Source organism: Anomalospiza imberbis, chromosome 1, assembly GCF_031753505.1.
Source record: "Anomalospiza imberbis isolate Cuckoo-Finch-1a 21T00152 chromosome 1, ASM3175350v1, whole genome shotgun sequence".
Classification (NCBI taxonomy): Eukaryota; Metazoa; Chordata; class Aves; order Passeriformes; family Viduidae; genus Anomalospiza; species Anomalospiza imberbis.
Window position 1 is genome coordinate 115,398,488 of NC_089681.1, and position 24,170 is coordinate 115,422,657.

The window sequence follows — 24,170 nt, forward strand, 5'->3', positions numbered from 1 at the left end:
CAGTAGAAAAGCACATAACTTCTTTTGAAAAAGGGCACCCGCATTGCCACAGCTAGATCACAGTTGATGCTATACATGATGCTTCTTGTCTGGAGAAGACCAAGATACATTTGTATATGCTGGAAGTTCATGGATCATGGCACTGACAAGTACTGTTGGTGACTTGGACAGCCGGAGCACATCATTAGACAGCAGTGGCTGTCTGAGCCTCTCACCTTCCATTTGTAGAAAAGGAATTTAGTTTTAATGAAGTCCTTACCAAACAAATGTTAGAGCAGAGAATAAAATGGTGACACATGGTAATGTTTGATCAATTACGATTAAGGTCTGTATATTTATCTAAAATTGGTTTTGCCATCGAAGGACTATGGAGAATGGAGCAGGATGTGATGAAATTGAGATATTTTGCTGGGAAGAACGGGATAGTTTGCTAAATGTCATCTGAGAATAAAAATCTTTGTAAGAACTGAGGGTCTGTTAAACAGCGATGAAACTTGCTCAGTCTTACCCACACTGCTTTTCTGAAATAATCCACATCTGTTTCTAAAAGGCAAATACAGTGGGTTAGATATATGAGGTGTTGACTCATTTAAGACAAACAGTGAGAGCACTCACGTGTCTGATACATAGGGTAGTGCTGACAGGCTTCTCTCACACACCTCCAAGCTATGTGTAGGTGGGAGCTGCAGTTTTCTCTAGAGGAACAGCCCCAATATTTTAATAGCATGTGACAACACTTGTGAAAGGGGCAGTATTTTTTATTACAGTAATAAAGATTGAAAGCTTGATCAAACTTTTGACCATGTAAGACCTCATTTCAACTTCAAGATTCAACCCGCCTGTCTGAAAGCTGGTAGATTTTCAAAGATTTAACAATAGGTCTAAGGAATGTGCGACCTCTGCGGCTGGGCCTTAATTATTTTTCTAGATCATGACATTTACAAAACAGCCGAAGGCAATTTATTTCCTGACTTTTCGCGAGGGGTGTGAGATGTAAGGGGGGTGGCGGGTGCTGCGGGCCGTGGTGGGAGGGTTGTGAGGGGAGAAGAGGTGGGCGCTGGTGTGAGCGGGATGGCGGGGCGCTGTGAGGGGCAGGACGGGGGGCGCTGGGTGCGAGGGGATGGCGGGGCGCTGTGAGGGGCAGGACGGGAGGAGCTGGGTGCGAGGGGATGGCGGGGCGCTGTGAGAGACTCGCGCGAGCGCTGCCAGCGCCGCCGCCGCCGTTACCGAGCGAGCAGAGTAAGCGGTGGCCATGGCGGAGCAGCCACAGACGTGGCCCGAAGAGACGCTCCCCGACGGGGCTCCGGAGCTGCCGAACGTGAGTGCCTTCGCCAAAGAACTTGCACTGATGCCCAGAGCCGCCCCTCCATCTGTGCCTTTCTGGGGCGGAGTGTCGCCGAGGGAGGGGGCTGGAGGAGGGGCAGCTTGTGGGAGGGGAAGGCGCATCTCCCGGCCAGCCCCTTCGCTCCCAGAAATGCGGGTGGCTCCTTCCCACCGCCATCAAAACGGGGACAATTGGACAATGTCCGTGCGTAGTGTCAGATCCCAATTTGACTAGTTGTGTGTATTATTACGAGGTTCGTTATACCTTATTTCTTTTTTTTTTTCTTTTTTTTTTGATTGCATTGTTTAGGCTGGAAAGTTGAGTCCCGCGGACAACACGGTTGCGAGTTGTCTCAAAGAGACACCCAGGGTGAGCTGGTTTTGTAGAGGCTCCTGTTTTGTTTTTTTTTTTTTTTTTTTTCCTACATCACTTCCCTTTTGAAACTACTGTTTATTTCAATTTATTTTTTATTTTTTATTTTTTTTTTATCACATGGAATTACAGAGACTAGCTGGCAAGATTGGAAAACACTTCTGGCAGTTCATTTTCATTCTATATGTTTTACACGAGTCACCATGCTTGCTTAGTTGGGACTAAATATAATTGTTTTAGGTCGTATTTCCCTCTGGTAATGCAATTAAAGTAATTATTGGGGATTATTATTACTTCTGATGGAGGTTCTTCTTTACAAGGATGCCTGCCAAAATTGTGATTCCCACTGGCCCTTCCCTGTGGACCTGAAGAGTCAGAGGCTACTGAGACACAAATGGATCCTGTAAATAGCAGGTCTCCCTTTAAACAATAATTAAAGAAACCCCAACACTGTGGTTTAAATAATTTCCAAAATTGTTCATTGATGGTGGAATTGCTGTGAATCAAGTTAAAGGTTTCTGAAATTTATAGCTGTAACATCTAGTTTTCATCTAGAACATGTGAAGTAGCTGTTACCCAAATTAAAAAAAAGTAAATTATGGGAAGTGTTGAAACTTAGCAATGCTGGTTTGATAAAATTTAGACTGGATTATGTTGACCTTATATTCACAGTATCAGCATCTGCAGGAGCATAGGTGTGTACTACAGCCCTAAACCATCCTCATATTTTGTTCTTATATCTGGAATGACACAAATGTCTGCAGTACATTTTCTTTTCATTAATGCTTGTCTGGTGCAAACTTGTTTTTGCTTTGCTTTATGTATAGCCTGTTACTCCCACCGCTGTACGAAAGTTTCGAAATACAACAGATCCAGCTCCTGGTGCTAAAATAATATTCTACGGCAGTGCAGGTGATCCTGACGTTGCAACTCACTTGACACATGGCATAAAGTCAACCTCCAAGTTCACTGTAAGAATGTGACTCATTTACTCTTGTTTAAGAATGAACCTCTTAAGAGCATTCTTAATAAAAGCAATTGATTTCCTCATAGTCAGGGATAAAGGTGAGTGATTTATACTGCAGCATTTCACAGTTGCTGTGAATTACCTGGATTCTGAGGTCAAATCATAGGACTAATTTAGCATTATTGAAACTGGAAAATATTTGAAGTTCAGTGACTGTTGTCAGTGATGTAACTTTCATAGTGACTGCTGAATTATTAATTTCATTTCAAGATTTAAGTTAATGAACAGTCTTCTGCCCACAAATTTTGCTGCTTGCTTTTTTTTTTTGTGGGTTGCAGAGATAAAACCAGTTGAGCTCTTAGCAAAAGAGCTGTTTTCTGTGAATATGTTTACAGTTTGGTGTAATTATTCTGTATACTTTCTTACCTTTGGCTTGAAACTGATCTTTTTAGCTAGAAATGATGGTTTGGATATGTCAGACTATGTTGTGTGTTTTCTTAGGAAATTATCTTTGTAATCTGCAGTCAAGCAAGTGATGAGATCATCCGTAGTTTTATCATACAGTTAATGTTCCTATCTCTAAAAATAGCAGTTGTGTTAGTAAAGTGTATTTTTATGAAGAAAGTAAGTCCTAGTATTCCAGGATGTTGAGTAGGACATTTATTAGGCATATCTAAAATGAAAGACAGCCAGGTTTTGGTGTCCTTTCTTAGAAGTTTTTTGTTTAATGGATTGATCTGTACTGGATTAGCCTGTACTGTCTGTTGAAGATTTTGCATTATTAATTAAATATTATCTGTAGGAAGGGTTAGAAGCCTATTCAGTTTGCTAAGCATGGGTTTGGATCAATTGTATTTGCTACTACTTTTTTCAGTATTAATTTATATAATATTTAATGAGAGTCTAATAACAAATCTTCTCTAGAATCCCCATTACTTTGACAGATAGCCTGAAAAATCAAATCACTTCAGTTTTGGTCACAGTATAATTTGACTATAATTTCTAATATGTACTAAGAAAAAAAAGACTGCAGTTCAGAAAATGTATATATTAAAAAGTGGAAAACTTAGCATAAAAATATCTCACAAAAAGTATTTTATTTAGCTGGAAATTTAGCGTAGCATTGGTTATTAGGGTTGTGGTCTTCTCTCAAGATACAGGTTTGGTTTGCAACTCAGTGGATAAAATTATGTCAGTGGAAGATATCATTAGAACACCTACAAGCAAACTTTTGTTTGTGTGGGTAGTCATAGTGATGTGTGAATGATCAAAGTTTGTTGGTTTTCCTGCCTCTGGTGTTGTTTGTGATGTCTTCAGGTAGCTTCTTTGATAAGTCCAGTTGCTAAAAGTGAATTTCAAGAAAAGATGCAAAATATGAAAGAAGCAATTTACTCCAGTAATCGTGAAGCACCTTTGGGTGAATCACATGATCAATCTTTGAAGTTACCTGAGGGCTTGGATATAATTAATACTACATTTGGAATGAAAGTCTTCAAAGGTAGGAAAATCTGACATTAAAACATATTTCCTGTAAATACAAGATAATCTGCAATTTAGCATCTAGCACATGCTCTATGATTCCAACAACTTCATTTTAAGAGAAGAGTTATTATATAACAGCTACTGAAAGGCCTAAATATTTTTCAGTTATGATGAAGAAATAAGCAGCTGAGGATATATGGTAACTACCAGGGCTTTTGGCTCTCTTCCTGATCTGTCTTTATAGATTTCCTGGGAGAACTGTAGGGTAGCTGTCAACTTACCTTCCTTTTCCCAACAACTCTAATAGGTCTCTTGGAAGAAACTTCCTTGACATGTGTAGCTTTCCTCCATAGACTGGAGGAAATCACATTTGTGTTGCCCATGCAGCTTTCTTGCAAAAGTTCCGTTCAGCTGGGTTTCTGTGATTCTCTGCCTTAGTCCCATGTCATTATGTTATTAGATGAATATAGATTGGCTAGCAATGTGCTAAGAAGTATTGTCCTTCCACAGTATTAGCAACTTCTCTGACAAGGTATTGTTTACAATTAAGAATGAATGAAACAAGATATCCACCCCCCTTAGCTCCCCCAAGCATACATTCTTTATTTGTTTCCAGATTTAACAGCTGGAGAGCTTGTAAATCCACCAAAAACCTTTGAGGAAGTGGATCAAGAAGCAAGAGAAGGACATGATTTGTATGTTCTGTCACATGAGGATTATTACGTGGGTAAGTTAAAAGGCTGATAAGAAACCACGCAAAAAGTTCCCCTATGTGTGTTCAGTGCCTACTGTATGCTATTTTTTGAGATGTAAACTATTAATTTTAACCACTGTATTAATACAATATAAATTATTTTTAAAAAATATGTGAAAAAAAGGCAACCGAGAGAGCATGATCTCCGTTTCTAGAACCGTCAATCACTTCAGGATGGGCATTTAAAACAGTATAAGGACTTCATGAAGGAGGTGGAGGCCTGATTCTATTGGGTGCTGTTTGAAAAGCAAAATATTTCCAGGAAACTAGAAACTCACAGATGCCCTGGTTGCTTACTGAGTTTGGCATTTTCTATGCCACTGAAAGCAAACTCAGATTTGAAGTCAGAGACTGTGAGCCCAACACCTTCCAGTACTTTTTCTTCTATTTCCTCTCTTTCATCAGGATCCAAACAGAATTTCAGAGCAGATGGACTTTCTGATGAGGAGCTTATCATTAAGATCTGGTTGTGAAGAATTTCAGGCTGCTGGGTGGCTCTCTGGAATGCAGGTTCCTCAGCCTACAGAATCCTCCCCGTGGGTCTGTGGGCTGTGCTTGCATTGTTTTAGCCCCTGGGGCTGTACCTGTGTGATGTGGTGTGCTCAGGGATGGTTACCCTTTATTTTACAGGTCTGCACAGGAGCAGAGTGACAAATAGTACTCTAAAATACAATGCCTTTTTTTTTTTTTTTGCAGACTTCTATTTTCCCAGTTCCATGATTTTCACATTGGCTGAAAATGGAAATTTTATGTGGAGGCTATTACATAGATGTGAAATTATAGTACTTTGTTGTCTCACTGAGAAATTATTCTATAAATAGTATTGGTATAAATTGGCCAAACCTGTAACTTTATTTCCTCTCTTCCCTGCCTTTCTTGGGTGTTTTAGTGGAATTATTCATTATCTGTTTCTGTCTCTCTTGTAACATCCATCCACCATGGAGAGGCTAAGTCAGAAGCAGACTGACAGAAAAAAAAGTCAACTATGTGCCCCAGCAATAGTGTAAAAATTTCCATGCTGCCATACAGCCATATGGAGCCCTTATTAGAAAACATGCAGTGAATAATATTTTTGAAACTTCTAATTAACATTCTTTTTAAAAGGTGATTGAAAAGACCTTGAATAAAAAGAATGACTGTTTTTTCTGTGACAAAAAGACATAGCAAGAATATATCTGAAAATGCAGCACGTCAAAAACATTTTTTGCATTTTTTTGAAAACAATAAATCAAATGGTACACGTTTCTGCTCAAGTGTAGATATTATAAAGCAATGTTTGCATGACCCTCTCCACTTAGGCTACATGGTTTCTTTTATTCTCTTGGGTTTATCTTTAATCAGACATAAAAGAACATCCAACTGAAGCAGTTTTTGCTTTTTATTTTGCCTTTTATCTTCAGTTTTGACAATGAGATTGTTCCTAACTACTCAATAAACAGGGAGAATGAAAATTATTTGTCTTTAATTGAACAGGTTTGTTATTTGCCTTTGTTTTTTCATTGTTTTGTCTTAAGAATTTTGGATAAATTTTTCTTCCTTAGTTGTTTTACACAGGTTGAAATGCCTGCTTTTTCTGCAGGGGAATCAGTCAATAGGAAATATAACTCACACTTTGACAAGTCTTCTGTTTATGGAATGGAAACCCCTCACTATGAAGATGGGCGAAATACAGCCAAGACCTTAAATTGGGTCTTGGACCTGGATTCGTAAGTTTCAATGAGTTAAGTAGTTAATTAATGGGATGAATCATCAGGAAGAGTGGGTCTTTGTATTTGAAGAAAATTGTATCTCTCACAATCCTATCCTTAGCTGTATTGAACTGAATGGAAAATGCAAGATGTGATTTTCAGAGCAGTTTATCCAAATAACAGCGCTTGGCATGTCTTAAGCATTCTGTAAAGCCCTTTGATTTTAAGTAGCAAGATATTTTATTTACTAAGCTGAGAGGAGTTGCTGTTTTCTTTTAATATATAATAATATTTTAAAATATTATGGAAAAAATATTGAATATTTTTAAACAAATATGTGCAGGAGTTATTTTTATAATTTTTAGGAAGAGAGCACCACACCTTGTGTCAAAACAAAGTGATGATTTCAAGGAAAAATACCAGCCTCTGGTTGGAAAAGCTCTTGATCCGTAAGTAAGCAAAGATACCTTCTGTTACAAATAGATCAAGCACAAAATTCACTCACTTTTGCCATTTCTCCAATATCTTTTTATGTCTTGGATAAAAGATATAACTGTGAGCTTAATGCTTCCAGTGCAGCACTCATTTAATAGAAAAGGACGTTCTACCTGCCCTAATTAGGCTGCTAAGTGCGCAAGTTACTAGTAAGGGCCGTACTGTGTCCATGCAGTGAAGTTAGATCATACTGTTTAAGTGGTCAAGCAGTCTTTAAGACATTTTCCCCCTGTATTTTGCAATTAGGAAGGTTTGAAAGGACTGACACATCTCACCTTATATTTTGGGATTCAACCATTTTGCTTATTCTCACACTGGTTTTGGTCTTCGTTGCATCATCTGTAATCTCACCATATTGATTCCTTGGAAAAGGACATGGAACTAACTTTTGTTACCTAGCATCATTTACCAGTCTCTGTTGAATCATTAGAATGACTGACATTTATGAAACAATCTGGGACAGTTTTGTAATTTTACAGAACAGTGCTTAAGAAGCACCACAGAAGTCATAAGGTACGGTGGGGTTAGGATCCAGGTGTGCTGCAGATCTAGGGCTCCTGAATGTATCCAGAGGCTGTCTGCAGATGCTCTAGATTTCTGCAAAAATATATCTGAAGGCTCACTAACATTGACTTTGGTAGCAAAGGATAATTTTAAACTCAAGATCCCAGGCTTAAGTTGATCTAGGGAAGTGTTCTCATAAGTGCATGTGAGCACAAATATGAGTCAGTTCTTTCTCTCCCTGTCACTGTGTCCCAGCTTACTGTGAGACAGACCTCGAGCATGAGCAACACGAAGCAGTGTGATCAGTCAGGGATGGGTTGCAGTGCAGGCTGAAACCCAGCACTAATATTACAAGACAGATACAGACTAACTTAATCTTATTTAGTGAATTTTATGCCATCCACATCCTATGTGTGATGTGAAAATGATAAAAGAAAAATATACATAGTAGTAGCTTTTAGATTGTGGTATTTCCATTTCTGTGTGTGTGTTTTTGATTGTTTTGTGCTTTAGAACAAAGCACTGATTATATTTTAAATTCTGATGGGGATTTTTGATTGAGATAAGTGGTTTAATTATTCAAAATAAAATGAGCATTGTATCTTTTTAAAATTAAAAAAGGAAACAGTTCTTTAATGTCAAAAGCAGAATCTTCAATTTTTGGAAAATAGAACTGAGAAAAGTTTTCCTTGTGGATATGGGCTTTGTTGCTGGTTGTGGTAGACACAAAATTATGTGTGGAAAAGCAGAGATGTGATTCAATTTTTCCACTTTAGCCAAAAGTAGTTTATTTCAGAAATTTCACTTGGAGATTTTGTCTAAATATTCCTATTATTTGACTACAAGGACTTTTCTTAAACATTTCTATAATTTTCTTTGGAAAAATGGTATAGAATGTTTTTCTTTTTAATGAGCATAAATGTTCAAAAAGCTAATGTTTACATTTGGCTGTGTTATGTTACAAACAGTGAATGTTCTAATCAGCTTTGTAAAGGTTTGCTTTTCTGGAATGGTAACGTTGAAACAAAGTCCTGATAAACAAACTTCAGGTAAACGATGAGTATCATCTCTTTTATTAATCACTTTTTTTTAATAGTAGCTGAGATTTTATTATATTTCATTAACAAGAAAATGTCCTTATTGACAGTATAGCAGAAACTATGAATGTTCCCCCAGACCATACATTTGGATTGGTGATCCCTCCAGATGAATATGGTAAGTTCAAGAGCAGAATAAAATCTTACCTTGCTGATGAAACTCTGCTGAAGTAATAACTGTTGGTTGTATATACAATTTTCCTAAAATTTTAAGAGACAAAGTACAAAAATTTGTTGACAGTAAATTTTTGAAATGTAAATTCGAGTGGATTTGAAGTTGCTAGTGAGAAAAAAGTAAATGTCAAAAATAAAGAAGCTTTAGGTTTGGGATTATCATGCTGGTTCTTTTTTCTTTTTTAAAGCCTTTGTATCTGAATGTAACAAAATGAGAAATGGCAGAAAACCATCACATCAAAGTGACAAACTAAAACGGCTATTTAAATCAATTATGCATATTCCCTCAATGATTTCTCAAGCACTTCTCTAAAAAGAATAAAAATCACAAGCAATAAATAGGAATAATAAGTTTTTGAAGGTTGCAAGGAGATAGAAAGCAGAGTAAAAAAAAAAACCTCTTAATTTTCATTATGACAAAATTTTGAAAGCTAGTCAACTCAAATACTTAACGGTATTGATGATGTTTTAACATTTTTTTAATAATTAGGGAATGCAGCCAATAATTGGGATAAGTGGATCAATGTCATACGGTTAATCTGGGCCAGAGAAAATCTGTTCAAAGTGTACATAATCTTTTACATGTTTTACTATGTAGTGTAATAAAGTTCATGCTATAAGGAAGAGCAAAAGGAACTGAACAAAAGAGTTCATAATTAACAAGTAGGAAATAATGCTTGTATACTGCTGTTAGAGGGGGATTAGGTGAGCTATTCATGCTACTGTACTCTGAATGAACTTGCACTCCAGAAAGTGACGTTGACACCTTGGGAATTTGGATGATGAATGTAGCTCAGTGTGCTAAAGTGTTTAAAAATACTGATAAAGTTAGGAAACATGGAAAATGGGAACAGTAACATAAAAATAGTGCATTGTCTTTCTAGAAACCAGTGATGTATAATTATCCAAAATACTAAATTTGCTCTCATAAGTATATGGAATGTGACAGACTGGAAGTGGTAGATTGATAATATATGTTCTTTTTTGCTCAATTATCTGGACATTGAGTAAAAACTACTGCTTTTTGAAGCTTTTGGAAGCAGTGGATAGATTTGTGAAGCTACATTATGATGTTCCAAAACTTTTGACATTAACTCTGTGTGAGTAGAGGAAATATTATATGGACCATTTGATCTTGCAGTGAAATGGCTGTATCAGCTATTCAGCAGTGCTGAAAATCAGCATCTTGAAACTGAAATTCTCCTTTTCCTAATGAATGCAAGCTTTTTTTTTTTTTTTTTTTTTTGTAAATGTTTGATTACTGTATATGCACAACTAATTGAAGAATTGTTCATTTTTATAGATGTTCATGATCTTCTTCATGACCGGGTTCCATGTGAGTTCCTCTGTGGGAAGGACAGAGAAAGAGTTATCTTGATTGCAGTTCGGGAAAGTCTGAAGAAAGCTGACTATAGGAATTTTGATGTGTTACTGGAAGCATTGAGACATTTTGATAAGGTTAGTGCTCTGAAAAGGTATAAATGTAAAGGAATGTGTGACATTAGCGCTCCTGTGCTATAGAGATACAGACATGAAGAAACACAGGCATAGCAAGGTAAATATGGACAAAGACTATAACTGTGAAGATAACTTCATAATTATTGAATGTCTCATCTCCTGCCATATGCTACGGAATTAGACACAATAGTATTTGGAGCTTTTAGTAATATTATTTGGAATATCCAGGTTAGAGAGAGCAAGGGACACACAAGCAGGAGTAATCTTAACAATTTTTGGACTTCAAAATCTGGCATTCCTTTGTAAAGAGAAAAAAGTGAAAGGGGTTATGCTCCTATTTTCTTCTGAACTGTACTTCTTGACTGAGTTGCCAAGCCTCAGAATTTCAGGTATTTTCTTTTATTTTCTCTCTGAAAAAAAAAATTGTAATTGACATTTCATATGTAACATTAATTTTAATGTATACAGAATGATTGATTCCTTACTTTTTAAGATATCTTGGCTTTTTCTTAACATTTATGATTAGATTGCTATCTTGACACAATAGCCTGTCACACCTTTACTCTCAAATCACTTTATTATTTAAGTTGAAATTTACTTTTTGACACATTTCAGATTTCTAATTTCTAAAATACTTAGGGTTTATTTTTGTATTCAACAATATTGCTTTTCTTGAAATAGTGTGTCTGGTGCTATTTATATACATATATATATGTATGTATAAACACGTGTATGTGTTTCTTTTGGTGAAGTTACTTTATGATGGCTGTTAGGGAATCATAGAATATAGCAACTGTTTTGTTTTCTTTGTAATAGAATGGTGATGGAACCATACACAAGGACAGCCTACGAAAGATCTTTTTTCAGCTGAACGTGAATTTAGATGATGAACTCCTGGAATCCTTATTTGACTGCTGTGATTTGGATAAGAATGGTCTGATTAATTACCGGGACTTTGCGAACTTTCTGAACTGGAAAGATGAAATGGGTGTTAAAGAGTTTGAAGAAAAAATAATTACAAAAGGTAGATGCCTTAATACTGGGAAAATATGGGGATGATCTTCTTCTTAGGATAGCTGTTGAAAGCTAACAGATTGCTGTTACAAGCCAGGTGCTCCTTTAGAAGGGTAGGATTTAGAGAGTGATTTAACTACCAGCAGAGTCTCAGGTATGGATGTGTTTCAGAATCCTGGAGTTCTGTGTTGCATGCTGAGATTAACACTGGGAAGTTTCCTTAATAATACAGATCAACAGAAAGTAAAACTTCTCCTAGAAGCATTGTCAGAAATGTAGATTAATTATGTTACCTCCTTTACAGTTATTCCAGCAAAGTTTTTTGCCTCTTAGTCTATAATGAGTTGATAATATATCTTGGCTGTCCCGTAACTTTTGTACATAGGGAAAAAATTAGATGCCTATCTTCCCAAAGACATAAAGAAAGAGGACAAACCACTGCCGGAACAGGAAGATCTTGAGTTAAAAGAACCAGAAAACTCAGAAAAGATGTCAAAACCACTTACAAGATCAACAGACCGTGTATATACAAACTATCAAACATCATCTTCTCAGTATAATGCTGTAGTAGGTGGTATCCCAACATCCTGTAAGTACAGTGGAATGTGCTGGTCACTTCTGAGAATTATTTAAGACAAAATCAGAAGCAAAGTTAAAAAGTATTGCTACAGGTTCTACTAATGTAAAATAGCAAATTAATTTATCTAAGCTAAGTTTTTTTTTTAGATTAGGACTTGGAAGTTGGAAGGGATGGTCTATTCAAGACACTGAAATTAATCTAGATGTCTTTGAGAAATTATGCTAGTAATTTTGGGAGAGCCATATCTCCTTGCAATCACCTAAAATAATTTCATCTGGGAATACTAAATAAGTAAGTACTAGTATATTTATGCAAGAGTCCTTGTTTTCACACTTCATGATGTAGCTGAAACCAGGATTTCTAAAAATGTGAAAAAAGATACAAGGAAGAAAATGATATAATTTGTTATTGAACCTATGTCAAGCATCTCATTTCTTCTTATTTCATGCAATATGTTTTATCCTCCCTGGCACTATTTATCCATGCTGCCTGTTGATTGATTTTCACAGGTTATCCATTGTGTGGTGTTCCAAGTATTCGTTCAGATATTCCTGCTCCTCAAGTTTGCCGCCTCAGTGACACAACGAATTATGGTGACCAGGGCAATAGTTTTTCAGTATTGTTCCCTTCTGTCTTCAGTCAAAAGGGAGTGTATGAAAAAGATCTTTTAAAAAAGCGACCAAAGGCAGAGGTATAGTGAATTTCTTCAGAATATTCTTCCAAGATAATGATTCTACTAACCATATGGGAGTGGGAAGTCATCAAGTAAACAGGTTGTAAAATTCATAGTGCAACATTGCATCTTGCTTTACATCCATTCAGCTATCTGAAAAATATGTACTCTTCACATTCTGAATTACTCATCAAGGTGGTAGATATTAATTTATTGAGATCCAACCTATTGAAATTTCTAAGCAAGGTCTCAAGCCACATGGTTTAATGGTAAAATTAGCCCTGCTTTGATTATGTCATTGGATGAATGATCTCCAGAGATCTCTTCCAACCTAAGTTATTCTATGATTCCATGAAATGTCTTAAAAAGCCCCAACAGAAGATTTTTACAGGTGTATAAAAATAATTTCTATCACATAGGGGTGTTTAGTGGAAGATTTTACCAAAAGTGTCTCTCCTCAGACAACCTTGACAGGTTTTGCTAATGACAAATTCAGCAAAGCACTTGAAAGTACTTTTCAAGTGCTCTGCTGAGTCACAGTTGTAGGCTCAGATCTGCAAAGGATCTGTACAGTGACGGAAGACATTGGGAGTCACATAGCAATGCTGTGGCGTCTCATAATTCTGGAGATAAAGATGGGACATGAGACTCTAGGGATTTACTTGGGGACTCCATGGTTTTTCTGATATATCCTCAGCCTTCTACCACTCTGTTTTCTCACAGACCAGAGTTTCTCTCACATAAATACTAAAACAACTTTACTTTTTCTTCAGTATTGTTTACCACTTTGTTTTTACATTTGTATACAATTTATAGGGAAAAATATGAAGAGAGAACTTAATTACGTGAAATACAATTTATTAGACAATTGTAATGAAATGTGAAATTCCAGTCTAAAATGAGAAAAGAAGCCATGGCAACCTCTTCCTCTCTGCTACTCGTTATATTAAATATTCAGGAGTCACGTTTGGAAGTGGATCTAGAACTTGAATGTATATTTTACAGAAAATAGTGTTGCTGGTTGGTGACTGGGGGCAGAAGGTGTGGTGTCATGCTCATCAAACACCTTGTCAGAATGTTGTGTACATGAGCATTTACCACTTTATAATCTAGATCATGTAAAGAAGCAGGAAATGTGTGCATGCAGCAAATAGCTAACAGTAAATGGAATTCATGCTTCATTGAGAAGCCAATTACATCTGCCAATTACATCTGTCAGGCACTAGATAGAGCTGTTCTTTGAAGTTATAACATGTCCTGAGATGTCATATTCTACTGTAGACTATACCAGCTATATAGAATTCATTGCAGAACCATCTCTGAGTCTCTTGAAACACCCTAAATTCATGAAATGGGCTATTTACGCATTTTTGATTATTGTTTTGATATGTATAATTAATATTTCAAAAAAAAAAAATTAATGAAATTATTCTATGATTACATTATATCATTATTAGATGAGAGCTCAGAGTAATTTAATACTGTTTTTGTGCAGTGTGGTAGAAATGAATGCAAATTCTGACTATGAAATAATTTCATGAGGTGACTTGTCTTCTTGCAAAAGAACAAAATAGTTCTTGGGCTTGCTGTTTTCTTCACTGAAATTCTCTCTAGTCTGTTGAAGAGAATAGAAGTTATGTAGTTGAGTAATAGTGTGTAATTTGTATGCAGCATGTTGATCATAGGTGAGAGTGAGTTTTATCCTGTCTGCACACAATAGTGCATGGTCTGGTCAGTGATGATTTTACAGCAGTTGATGAGTCAGGATAGAGCTTTCTCTTAACATGGTGAAGCCAAATTATGAGATCATGTAGTCCTTTATTCTCCCTGCAGTGGTGTCCTGTGAAGGAATATTGCTTTTAGTTTAATTTCCATATTTCACTAGCTTGTTGAAGACACTGGATCAGATCTGGTTTGTTTTATTCATGGGTAGTGTGATTGATTAACTGAAAGAACACCTATGCTTAAAGAAACAAAATCCAGTCCCTTTTTTCCTCCTGCAATTTCAGCTTGCACAAACTCTCATAGATTTATTGGCTAAGATGAAGCTGAAGATTTGCTGTACTGGGGATCAGGCCTATATTTATACAAGACAGTATAACAAGGTTGATTTAACTGTGTGAAAGGTCTTACTTTATCAAAGCATGCATAAAGTCTCCTTAGCATAAATATAACAAACGTACACACATATGATACAATTGAAGAAGCCAAATGTTTGCTAATACTAACACAATCACAGGGTGCATCAATATTCTTCTAAAGTTATAGAAGTGAGTGAGTCAACAGGTCAGTGTAATGAGGCATAGAACAGGAAGCACCCAAGTGAGAAAATATGGAAAAAAATCCCTTCTGCTGAATTATTTTGGTGTAAAATTATAGCAAGGCTCAAAGTTGATGTAAACCATTTCATTTTAGTCACTTCACCCACTTACCTATATCAGCTGATGACCTTTATATAGTACTCTTGCTGTGAAATGCAGATAATAATATAATCTGTTTTGTGTTGGTAACTGCAGACCGCAAAAATAGAGTGGATAAGCAGAACTTTACTTATGGCTTTTGAAAAACATTTAGTTTTCCCTGAGTCTTCTGTATTTGATTTTTTTCCCAGTGTTGAAGTAGTGCATCAACATTACTGTATTAATTACAGACAATTTTGTACAGCTTTCATTGAAATAAGATTCAGATTTACTTAAATAAGAACTTCTTTTGTTAAGGATGCAGGATGTGGTCTGCAGTTTTAATTTAAGAGTGGGAAAATATTCTTTGGAAAATAGAGATTGCTAAATGTGTCAAAGCCAGACACTGTAGAGCTTAACAAAATGCTGACTAGAATTACATGAATTGCATTATTTTGTATTATTTTTGTAGATTAAACAGGTTCTCCACAATATGGGCCTGAATGCTGCAGATGAAAGGTTTGAAGAAATATGGAAGCAAGTGTGTACAAAACATGAGATAAAAGAGCTTTGTGATTGTGAAGAAAGTATGTGGAATATACTGAATAAGATACATGAATCAGGCATAAAATTCTAGTCTCCGATTCTAGTCTCTGGGCACTGTTTTTTTTTAACATCAGTTGTAATTCTGGTGCTGAATAAATAATAAACAATAAATATTTATATGTGTACTGTCTTTCTGCACATATATATGAATCAATGCTTTTTTTAGCAAATGGTATCCATGCTTGTAAATGTAATACAAATATTTACAAATATGTTATATTCAATTTTGCTCTTTTTAAATTTTTTTTTTCTGTTATAAATGGAAAGACACTTTTGAAAATGCTAAAGATAAATGTTTCAGCTATTTAGGGCCTCTCAAAGATTATTATCATATCATGGCATTTTCCTTTTCTTCCCATAATTCTTGTCAACAGAGATCTGGTTGTGGCAAAGTATTTGAAATGTTTGATCGTTCATGTGAGAAAGTGCTTTACAGTAAAATAGAAAGGAAGGTACATAGCAATAGATGTGGGATCTATACTGTTGTCATGAAATAGACTCCATAAAAACCTATGGGTTAAGAAGTGCCAGAAATGAATGTCCAGTTTATGGCAGAGGGCTCCTATTCTTTATGCAAGCTTATGACTATTACTTAATAGTATTCAGCTTTCACAATGAAGAAAAAAGAATGGATATTGAGAGGTGTTTATGTAATAAGGTTACATTACTGAATAGTCAGAAAAGTTTGTGAGGGCTTTCAGAGAGCCAGCTGTTCATTTGTGACCAGTGTGGTTTTTTGGGAAAAGGGAGAATCATTAATAGAAAACACTTAAAGATTATTATGCAAATCTCAGTGAATAGATATAAAGTCCAATAAGAATAAACAATGGAAAGAATATGAAAACCTACAACTGAGTTGGGATGTTCACTCTTCTACTACAGAACTGAACTTTGTTGTAAAACAGATGGAAATTGTTCACTATTAACAGTGAGAAGTATTACTTCTAGACTTTCAAATTCAAATGAAAGATTCTTGCCCAATGCAATCTTAATATGCAGGATTTCAAGAAGGATATTATTTTGTCACCTATTAGTGTTTTAAATACCTTAATAAGATTTGGAGGATGTTGCCAGCCAAAAGCGTTACCGAGTTTTACAATGAAAGCAAAGGTTTGTTTTGTTAAATACTAGAAATGCACATGTAATGCCAGCTTAACATTTTAGTTCCTTCTTCTCTCACGTTTGTTAAGATTACTCTTTTGCCTATGTTCTAGGAGCTAGTCATTTACATATAACTAGCTTGTTATATGAAATCTGCAAGCCAGACCCTTTTGTACATTATTTTTGTAGCATTAACAGTAGCTGTCTTACATCAAGTAGAAAGAATTTGCTTTCTGGTATCTCCAAGGAGCAGGTGGTGGAAATGCTGCTTGATGAAGGCAACTTCTTTCCTGCTGTGAATGAATGTTCTGCACTGTTGCTGCCTTGCCTCCCCATCCTTCTGGAACTCTCTGCATGCACTCAGAAGCGTGCAGGAAGCAGACTGACTCTCCCAAGTGGAATCATGACATAAAGATAAATGTACAGCTGATTACAGTTGAATTTATAATGTTAGAGTTTTCACACCTTCAGTGAAATAATCTAAAGCTTATTTTCTGCTCATATTATGTGGGAAGGAAGAATCCTTTACCTTTGTGGCAGCGAACTTTCAAAAGCTCTGGAGAGAATTACTTTAGAAAAAACAAAATATTTTTTCTCTTCAATAGAAGATTTTAGATGAAATATTTAAGCTTGTGCCAGGGGAAAATGAAAAAAAAAAACTTACTGGAGCTGTGTGTGTGTGTATTTATGTATAAGTATGTGTATATACATGAGATCTGTTGTGTTTGTTCAGCAGCTTGAAATTCTGTGAACCCTATTTATTTTTAATTTACCATAAAGATATTCACTTGCACTCCTCTTTCAGTAGAATCTTTTCCTTTGTCAATGAAATGGAATTAATGTTGCTATTGGTCAGTCTGCTAAATAAGTTCTGAGTAAAGAAGACTGATAAATCATGGTTTAGTTTTTTGTGAGTATATTTGTAACCACAGACTAAAGATTTTCTTTCAGGTTTGGGTTTGAAATTACCCCTCTGAAGCTTTAAAAGATAAATTACTGAAAAGACCTGTAAAGTCTCCTTGTAGGTGCTTGTTTTTCATCACGATGCTGATTAGGAAGTCCCTGAAAGATTTAATGACTATGACACAGCGACTTCTCAGGAGTTCCCCAATTCTTTTGCTTCCTTTTGTTAAACACTTTGTGTACACAGAGCTTTGGTGCAGGTTTTTCTGTTTCATGTCTGTTTAACTTCCCAATGTGTGAATTCAGTGACATATTTTTAGGCTTTAAAGCTGCAAGTTGTATTCTGTAATTTTTGTGGGTCTCTCAATATATTCCAAAAGATGGAAAATACAAGGTTTGCTTTCTTCTATATTTTAGTGTGATTCTAGGTATGGAGCTGGTGTAACCAGGATAGCACACTACCTTGCACTAACCCAGGGGCTGTATGGTAAAGTTTTTGGGAAGAGATATGAAAACAGCTCAAAAGCCATGTGTTCTAAGAGTAAATGTATAAATTTAGTGCTTCAGGCAATTTGTTCTGTTAACAGTTATATTTAAAAAAAAATCACATGTTGACTGAGATGGTGAAAAAAACTAATAAACAGTAAATTGTAGCAAAGCTAAATATTTTGTCAAAAATTGGTGAGTTGTAGATTTTGTGTCAAATTTTCTTAATAGAATTTTCATAAAAATAGACACTGGATAAAAGACACAGCACATTCAGATACTTGTGCATTATTTCTCCATTAATCTCTGTTTCACTGTAATTAATATTCCGAAGAATAACATATTTAACAAGGATGTATTTTTAATTGTTTCTATCAAATGAACAAAGTTCATTTTACAGCAGATGTATTGGTTTTCAGGATCAGAGCAGGGAGCTCTTCCTATATACAGAGGTAGAGACCAGTGTTTGCTACTCCCCAAAAGCCATGACAGGGAAACTGACTTTCAATATCTAAAGACACCTGTAAAAGATAAGGTTGAAGATTTGAATGTGCAAAATTACTTTTCATTCATTCTGTATTTCTGGCTCTTTTTCTTTAGAATGTGAATATTAGAATTTATAAGAATGTGAATATGAATATACACAGCTAGTATGACTTACTTGGCGGTGACTTGTGCTAAGTAAAGCAGATGTTGGACTTGATTATTCTGTTATTATTACTGTTATTATTTCAGTTCTCTAATGAAAAAAAAAACATCTGTGCAATGACTTTGGTTTGAGATGCTGTCTTCCATAGAAATGTATGTACAAATAAATGTAGGCCTTTCCTTGATATTATTACTAGATCAAATACTACTGGTTTTCAGTGATTTATCGGATCAAGTGAATGTCCTGGTCCTTGAACTCATTCCTTGAAGTGAATGGCCAGTTTTGTTTGTTTATTTGATTTGGTTTCTAAACAGCTGTGTATAATTATTTGTGTGCTAAATAGAATGCTAATAATCTTTTATACTAAGAAAAGTACTTCAAATGGATGCCTAAGCAGAAAAGGTACTGGGGAAAAGTGCCTAGAAAGATGATTAAAATCTTTGTGTTGCCAACAGATGGGAGCAGGTATGATGTTTTTGGAATGACTTACACAGCCTAATTAGTTGCTGTTTGCCATTAGGATGCATTTCTTTGGACAGTAGTTATTTGCATTTGACAGTCTGTCACAGAGCACCATCTGCCTGCATGGCTTCACCTTGGTGGATGGCCAGAGTGCTTTTCTAGCAGCTAGGTACAGGTTTAGGTGTGCCAGAGAAACACTAAATGCTATCATGGTTAAGTAGTTCCAATACGGTCTTAATTTCTTTACTACTCTTTAATATCCTACTAATTTTGAAGATGTCATCATAGATTACGCAAACCTGTAGGAAAGATTTTGGAATCTTTGGTCAGGACTAATTTGCAAGGGGAAAGGTGATTAAAACAGTTGCCACTGTGCTCTGATTTTCTAAGACAGGTGCTTGCTGATTTCCGCCAGATGTGTGTGGCTTCTCTGAGGCCTGGAGGAATGTAGAGAACTGGGTCCACATTCTTAGTTCCAAATGGGGAAATTTATATTCCTGGAGACACAGGTATGCACAGCTGTATTCTGAGAGTATACAGAGATGAGATGTTAAATTCTGTGATAAAACTATTCTGTATTCTGCATGTTTTCAAAACACACTGTATTCTGCGTGTTTTCAAAGCTAGCTTCTCATTCCAGGGCCTAGATGTAGATGAAAATGGCAAAACTAAGACTTAATGTGAAAGAAAAGAGGACCTGGGCACCACTGACAGGTTTTAGTCATTGCTTTTGTGAAGGCTCTCTTCCTCTAGTAATAAGAGTCATATGTTCTATATTCAAAAAAAAAAAAAAATACTGTGTATGATGTATATTCACTAGATAAGGTTCTACCACACAATCAGATCAAAAGTAGACAGAGGAGCTTAAGAACATGTACTTCTAGAAACAGCTTTCCTAAAAGCCTGACATTTTCTGCACATTCTAGAAACTGCAGAATTTTCTAGAATTCTGCTAGTTCTAGCAGACCTGGGGTGAAATCTGTGGTGGAACAAAGGACTGAAATAAGAGTGAAGGGTTTTCAAGTAGTACCAGTTAATCACAGGGTGGTTGTTTTTTTGTTGTTGTTGTTGTTGTCTGTTTGTTTGTTTGGGGTTTTTGTTTTGGTTTGGTTTTTTGTTTGGTTTGGTTTTTTTTTTTTAATTATTGTTAAGTAGTTTACAACAGATTTTAAAGACAGACATACAGAATCCCAAATGACTGCTTTACTACAAGTGTGTTCCCCAGTGCATGAGAAAATGTAGAGCTTTTTGCTGGTGAGCAATGAATATAATATGAAAATGTAATGCATATCTGCACAGGGCAGCCCAGGGGTTCTATCTAGCCCAGTGTGCCAACTGACAGTGGTCACAAACATGTTTATGGAGAAGTAGCCCGCCAGGGCAAATGTTTCAATGTTTGTTCCAAGCAGTCTCACAATGCTCCAACTACTTGAGCCTGAAGTGGTTGAAAGGAAGGAAGAACTTTTCTGAGAAGCATTCTTAACATTCAAAGATCTTAAACACGTTTCTCTTAATGAACTTCCCCAGTGCACCCTTGAAACTCTGGGATGCTCTCGCTTCTGCAACATCTTTTGTCATGGATTTCCGTAGCTTTAGAAATACATTGAACAGAAAACCTATCTCCTTTGCTTATTTTAAACCTCATTTCTAAGGTCTTAATATGATGTAAGAAGATCATGCTATTAGAAGAAACAACAAACAAATCGATTTCCAAATACTGACAGTGATACATTTATAAACCTTTGTCACATCCTTCCTAAGTCCAGACTGGGGACTGCTTGCTTACCTGTTGCCTGCATAGATATTATTCCTAAGTCTTCTTTTGACAGGTTATATTTTTCTGAGATGTTTCTGATTCTGCAGCACATTTTCTGAGGTACCGCGAACATTTATTTAAAGAGCTTTCTCTGCACTCTCAGTTGATTTCCCCCAGTAAAAGTATTAGGAATAACTACTGTATTTCAAGCATGGAAGCAGGGGCAGTTTCAAAAGAGTGCAATGATTTTGCACTGAGTCAGGAGTCATTGCTGAGGGCAACAACCATGTAATATATTGTATGCTTACTGCAAAGATCGCCATGACCTGCTTTGCTCTTATGTACTGAGTCAAGTAGATTTGATTCCAGGTTGCGTGCTTCTTGGAGAATAGAATTTGGTTCCCTTTTTACACCTGGACACTCTATGTGTTTTCTTTCATAAAATGCTTTGGAGGTGTAGGTTGGAAGATGAAACCTAAAATTAAATGGCTTTGCTTTAATAAATACTCTGTTGTTGTCCAGTTGCAGTGGGAATGTATACTAGTGCTATATCTGCATTTCTTGGTCTTATTCCAGTAGATTTATATCAATAACAAAATATCACACATACAGTGTTTCACTCAAAGGACGGTCCAGCTGAAAGCCAAATGTAAATGGATTCCAGACTTCTGATGTTTCAATAAGAACGCCTTTTACCTTATTTGCACCAACTTTAGAATGGATAGCATTACAACAAATTTCTGAGAGAAAAAACAAGCTGGTGATTAATTACCTCATTTGAACTGGGCTTAAATTGCAATTAAAATAGTAACATGATGAATAGGGATGTAGGATTGGAGGTTTTTTGCTGGTTTGTTTTGGTATTGTTTTTTTAAAGTCTTTTTTTGTCCTTATTCTACAGGTGGGGAAACAGAGACTTGTATTACCATTTTTCTGAGAAGTCGTAAATGCATTTGTAGCTGTGCAGCCATCTACTACAGACAGTAGGCAATTGTCTCTGTGTACATGCAGGCATATAATTGTCTGTCACAGACCTGTTTTTCTTTTCTAATTTAATCACATAGGTGGCTAAGTCAAGCCTTGTTAAACCACTGTAAGCCCTTATTAAACCACCATCATCAATGATTAATACATCCTTGCTTAAGAGAGCCCACAGTTCACCTCTCAAGTTGCTTTGATGAGAAACCTAATGCCAATAGCAGAGATAAGATTGAGACCAAAAGCTTAGATATCCTGCCAAATATTTATCTTTTGAATAATAGCTGTTGTTCTTAAAATTGTGTTTGTTTGGGTTGTGTTTGTTGTTGTTTGTTATTTTGTATTGCTGGAAACAATGTCAGTAGCCTATGTTGTCACAGAAAGTGCTGGTACTTTGTTACTGACTCATTTTTTGCTTCATTTCCCACCATTTATTGTGTTTGTCAGCTTTTCTGTTCAGACAATTTACTTCGGGCTTGTGAGATTGACATAGCTGGAACACACAGCCTAATAGTGTTTGCAGGTGGTCAGAGATGTGCTAACAATGTTCCAGTGTCATGATTACTGGTCTTATTATTTGAGAACAAAAAGAACTGAGAGATTACTCAATAAAATTCTGCATAACAAACATTTGTTCGTAAAACTAGGCATGGTTCAGATGAGTGATGAGTGCTTCCCTTTCCACTGCTGCTTCACTGGAGAATTAGGGAAGCAGATTGCTATCCTGGAAAGAGCTTTGCATGAATTGAAGATTTTCTGGCCCTGGGGCTTGAAAGATGTCAAGTGTCATGTCCAATTCTCCCTCCGGTTAACAGTTAACAGAATTGGTAGGGAAAACTGACTCTGTTTGGAATGAAAGGAAAAGAAATGAATGTTTTGTATGCTGTTACACAGTTTTTGTGGGTTATTTCCTTCTTAAATGCAAAACCAAATCAACACTCAAAAAAGAATGTAGGGGAAAAGAGTGTCTCCTTTTTAATTTTGTTCCACTGAGCAAGTAGAAAAAAACCACAATAAGAAAAAAAAATAGGAGAATATTGGGAAATTGGAAATGAGTAACGTATGAAAAGGCACATTTTTCTTTTTAAGAAAGGTGTGCATCAAAAGGAGTTTGCTTGGGTTTTTTTTTTTTAATAAGAAGAACAAAAGTATGAAAAGACTTTTCAGTCAACTCCATCCTTTTCTGCCAAAGAGCCTACGTGGAAGAAAGATGTGATTCCCTAAAGGGAAAGCCCTGAAAGGACATTGAGCCTTGAAATATAGCAAGGGGTTTGAGAAAAAACCATATTGTAGCTGTCTGTAGAGTGGAAGTTGTTCTGCAGTATTAAAGGATGTTTTGAAACATCGAAAGGAATGTCGTGTATTGGATTGTATGACAGCAGTGTGCCAGTACAGTGTGTTCCCCATTCTTTATTTTGAATGACTCTATAAATATAAAAATAAATCACCATTCTTCCCTAAGTTGTTAGTCATGCAATAGAAGTACGGTACTTTATTATTCTCTTTAATTTCCTTGGAAACAGTAGGATTATTGATAATTATCACTTTATTGAGTGACTGCTGTTGGGGTGATGTAGAAAATATACTTGCCTAAATATTTTGTAGTCTTTCATACAAGTGGGAGGATATGTTGTATTTCTTCAAATCCATTTTCCTGTCAGAATTGAGAGCTGCAACCACTGCATTTCTGACAAGCAACCCATTTGTTTGAATTTCTAGATGACATTCACATCTTTAATTCCAGGATTCCAAGTTAGTAATGATATTCTGGAATGGTGAGTCATACAAAATGTTTTTACCCAGCAATTAAGAATATATTTCATTTTAAACATAAATATTATGGTAATTGAGATATGTATTTGTGAGATAGGATTATTGGTGATGTTAAGCACAAGATCCCTCTGTCTTTCTGCTTAACTGCAGACAATCTATTGAAGCACCAACTTTCCTAAAGGTTCCTTCTCATGAAACAGAAGGAAAGATGCGCAGTTTCATGGCAGTTTAATTTCTCAAATATTTTTCTCACTATTCAAAGAGTAAGAGGAGATTTAGAATCTCTAAATTAAGCACATGAGCTTGGTGGATGTTTGGGGCTGTTTGGCTTCTCTTCTCAGAAGAGAAGGCTCCAGGAAGACCTTAGAGCAGCCTCCCAGTACTTGACGGGGGCCTACAACAACTGGAGAGGGACTTTTTACAAGAGCATGGAATAAAAGGACAAGGGGTGGTGGCTATAAACGGAAAGAGGACA

At 36.0% G+C, this 24,170-nt stretch overlaps 1 protein-coding gene across 3 annotated transcripts; it reads left to right on the plus strand.

Moving 5' to 3' along the window:
* The first annotated feature begins 1,180 nt into the window (after positions 1-1,180).
* EFHB (EF-hand domain family member B) lies at positions 1,181-17,701 on the plus strand. 3 transcript variants are annotated; one of them, XM_068207375.1, is made up of 13 exons: positions 1,181-1,318; positions 1,634-1,693; positions 2,524-2,667; positions 3,981-4,161; positions 4,762-4,872; positions 6,479-6,605; positions 6,953-7,036; positions 8,734-8,801; positions 10,161-10,315; positions 11,132-11,339; positions 11,715-11,918; positions 12,419-12,600; positions 16,936-17,701. In XM_068207375.1, exons 1-13 carry the CDS (start codon positions 1,253-1,255, stop codon positions 17,098-17,100), a joined length of 1,755 nt encoding a protein of 584 aa, XP_068063476.1. In that variant the 5' UTR covers positions 1,181-1,252; the 3' UTR covers positions 17,101-17,701. The 3 variants fall into 3 exon arrangements, with proteins under 3 accessions (XP_068063476.1, XP_068063470.1, XP_068063484.1); XM_068207369.1 differs by lacking the exon at positions 16,936-17,701 and adding an exon at positions 15,454-16,800 and having other exon boundaries at positions 1,182-1,318; XM_068207383.1 differs by lacking the exons at positions 1,181-1,318; positions 1,634-1,693; positions 16,936-17,701 and adding an exon at positions 15,454-16,800 and having other exon boundaries at positions 2,631-2,761.
* The last annotated feature ends 6,469 nt before the right edge of the window (positions 17,702-24,170 follow it).

What these genes read in the sequence shown, in the direction of transcription:
- EFHB (XM_068207375.1), top strand. Translation starts at nt 1,253, where the DNA reads ATGGCGGAGCAGCCACAGACGTGGCCCGAAGAGACGCTCCCCGACGGG. An exon ending in GTCTCAAAGAGACACCCAGG is followed by an intron (nt 1,694 to 2,523) that starts GTGAGCTGGTTT and finishes CTTTATGTATAG; the next exon opens with CCTGTTACTCCCACCGCTGT. An exon ending in ACATGAGGATTATTACGTGG is followed by an intron (nt 4,873 to 6,478) that starts GTAAGTTAAAAG and finishes CTTTTTCTGCAG; the next exon opens with GGGAATCAGTCAATAGGAAA.